At 23.7% G+C, this 3,048-nt stretch overlaps 2 protein-coding genes across 2 annotated transcripts; both read right to left on the reverse strand.

Annotated features, from left to right (window-relative positions):
• Positions 1-1,198: 1,198 nt before the first annotated feature.
• On the reverse strand, positions 1,199-1,567 carry RHIMIDRAFT_236997 (uncharacterized protein; the record flags this gene model as incomplete). Its single annotated transcript, XM_023608670.1, has 1 exon — positions 1,199-1,567. One exon carries the CDS (start codon positions 1,565-1,567, stop codon positions 1,199-1,201), a length of 369 nt encoding a protein of 122 aa, XP_023466676.1.
• Positions 1,568-1,691: 124 nt separating this feature from the next.
• RHIMIDRAFT_251069 (uncharacterized protein) lies at positions 1,692-2,525 on the reverse strand (the record flags this gene model as incomplete). The annotated part of the gene is made up of 1 exon (XM_023610788.1): positions 1,692-2,525. The coding sequence occupies one exon, from the start codon at positions 2,523-2,525 to the stop codon at positions 1,692-1,694; it is 834 nt and encodes a 277-aa protein (XP_023466677.1).
• Between the last annotated feature and the right edge of the window lie 523 nt (positions 2,526-3,048).

Genomic DNA, 3,048 nt, shown 5'->3' on the forward strand with positions numbered 1-3,048 from the left:
ACTATCAAGTACAAACTTATCAAACAACATAACCTTAAGCCATAACAGAACCCACATTTACAGTAGCACTAATAACCATAACTGATTCTTTTTGGACTGCGAGATTAAGGTTTCTCCATTTAACGTTTGAACCTTAAACCAAATGAACTTTAAATGATGTTGATACCCTTTTGGTATTGTAGCACAGTTTTCAAAAAAAAAAAAAAACTTTAAATATCAAAACTATTGTGACGATAACGACGATGAAGATGCGGTGTCACCCACCCACTTCTAAAGTCAGTCACTAGTGACACTGTGTCATGAATGACTGACTTCAAATTATCTTTTTGAACAGTATAAATACTGCTTTGTTTTTGGTTCTCTCAGGAGAATTATTCATTAAAACATCAATAAATCCTTTATATCTTTTTATAAAGTAAAATCCCCTTTTTTCCCCTTTTTTTCTCTTTTCTTTAATTCTGATTTTGGTATGGAGACTGTTCATGTATTAAATGAAAATGGTATTTTTTATAGAATAAAAACATTTTATTGAAAATATTAAAATAGATAAAATTGAATTTTCATATAATAATAAAATAGTTATTAAATAGTATGGTCAGAAAATATATTATGATTCCCATTGAATATGCAGATAATTTCTTAGAATTTGTATGTAATTATGAGTTTAAAAAGGGTGAAAATAAAAATTGCAAATGTTATGGTAAACTATACAGAGATAATTTATGTAAAACTCATTACAAAATTAGTAATAGAAATATAGAGAATAAAGTAGATAATAAAAGTATTTCAATAAAAAGTGATGATAAAATAATTGAAGATTCAAAAAAATATAAATTAGATAAATCAATATATAAAAAAGAAGATGAGAAAGAAGTAATAAACAATAGCAATATAGAAAAAATAGAAAGAAAAATTAATACATTTAAAAATTTTGATATTACAAAAATTAAAGAATTTATACCAAAAAATTATAATAATAAAAAAGAAATAAAAAAATGTAAAATTTATTATAAGAATAAAAGTTGTATATCTAATTTAAAAGGAAAATATATAAAAGAAAATGTTTGTAAATTCCATTTAGAGAATTTTTGCATAATTTGTGAGCGACCTCTGACGAAATGTAAATGTAAAAACGTAAAAGAAGATGACTATAAAAATAGATTTAACAATAAAAAAGCATTTATAGATAATTTTACATTTATTTGATAATGCTTTCAATAACTACAACAGGTGTTTTGGGTTTTTTACGTTTTATTTGAACTTCTTCCATTTCTATATCTTCTTCTTCATTATCAGATATAAACTTTATTTCTTCATTTATATTTAATTTTAAAATTTCTTTTTGTAATATTAGCATTTCATTAAAATTTTTATCTACTTGTATCTTATCAGTTACCATAATATCTATTTTCCTGTCATTTTTAGGAAATTCAAATCCATCTGTATACCATAACCTATGATGAGGTTGGGCTTCAATATTATACTTATCTATCATTTTCCACATGTTCTTTAATAAGCATGCTACTTTGAATTGTAAATTATAATATTTTATGTCTGTAATTTGCATTGCAGAAGTATTATTATTAAATCTATTAAATTTAGATGCTAAAACCGAAAACTGGTCTTCAATTTCAGATCTAAAACTTCCAAATCTTTTATTATATTGTAATTCAGAAGCAGATAAGTTTTTATTATTTTCTTATAGGATATACAAAATTTTTGTCAGAAAATTCTTTTCCTGAATTTAAACTATCTTCTTTAAGTTTATTTATGTATAAGTTATAACCTCCATCCATAGCAATACAGTCTCCTATATGAATTTTATTATATAATTTCATATCCAAAAACATTGTTCCATCACTACCCTTTCCACATTTTTCACTTTTAGATACATATAATATCATTTGATTACTATCAGTAACAATTTGTGTCCTTAAACCAGGACCATCTAATTTATAAGACTTTATATCCATTGTTTTAGTATCGGGATCATAATATTTTATTTTTCCATCGTGACCATCGATATATAATGTTACATTTTTAAAAGATGTTGGGTTATTTATTAATGAAGATAATATTCTAATTCTTATATTTGAAAACATTTTGCCTAAATCTGTATCAACTTTTTTACTTAACCTTTTAAAATTTGAATGCCAAAATTTTTTATAAAGTGAATAATATGTTGTATAAGACATAAACTCATGCATATCTCTACCTGATTTTCCACTTACCATATGATACAAAATTAATAATCCTTTATCTATTTCTTTGTATGGTCCAGGATATTCAGAAACACCATATATAAAATTTAAGAAATAAAAAACAGGTATGTAACCTAATTGACTTAATAAAACATCTTTAACAATTTTAATATTATTATTTTTAACTTCCTTTAATTCAGTACGATGATTATATTTATTTACTAAAATATTCCAATTTTCATTTAAAAAAGTCCATTCCTTATTAATTAATTTATTTATCTCATAATTTAGAATGGTTTGATAATCTTCTTTATCTTCATCCATTATATTTTATACATATATATAATTCATTTTTTAAATTTTAAACTAATATTTTCTAATATTCAAAATATATAAATTAAAAAATTTAATAATCTATTATTATATCTTGATTTAATATGCTATTAAACAGTCTTCTATAACAATTATGGGGTTTAGTTCCTATTATAGTAATACTAATATAATCACGTGATTATTAATAATTACTATTTAGACCAGAGGACAAACACAAGGAAGAATAATATATATATGCTTTAATCATCTTATTTGTTGTATTCATACTTAGTGGATCAACTATTAACCACATATGAAACAATAACTGGCAATTATTCGACTTCAGCTTGTTACTTTGAAACAACTGTGCGGATCATTATTTAAGCTGATTACCAGGAACTGTATTTTAAGGTACGCGTATCCAATAACTCTGATCCATCATTGTTATTAGGGATCATCGTCTTATCAAAGGCACCCTGAAGAATTGGTTGAATAGTTGATTTGAAATGGACTATGATTAAACAATAACTTCCAA

Source organism: Rhizopus microsporus, assembly GCF_002708625.1.
Source record: "Rhizopus microsporus ATCC 52813 unplaced genomic scaffold scaffold_7, whole genome shotgun sequence".
Classification (NCBI taxonomy): domain Eukaryota; kingdom Fungi; phylum Mucoromycota; class Mucoromycetes; order Mucorales; family Rhizopodaceae; genus Rhizopus; species Rhizopus microsporus.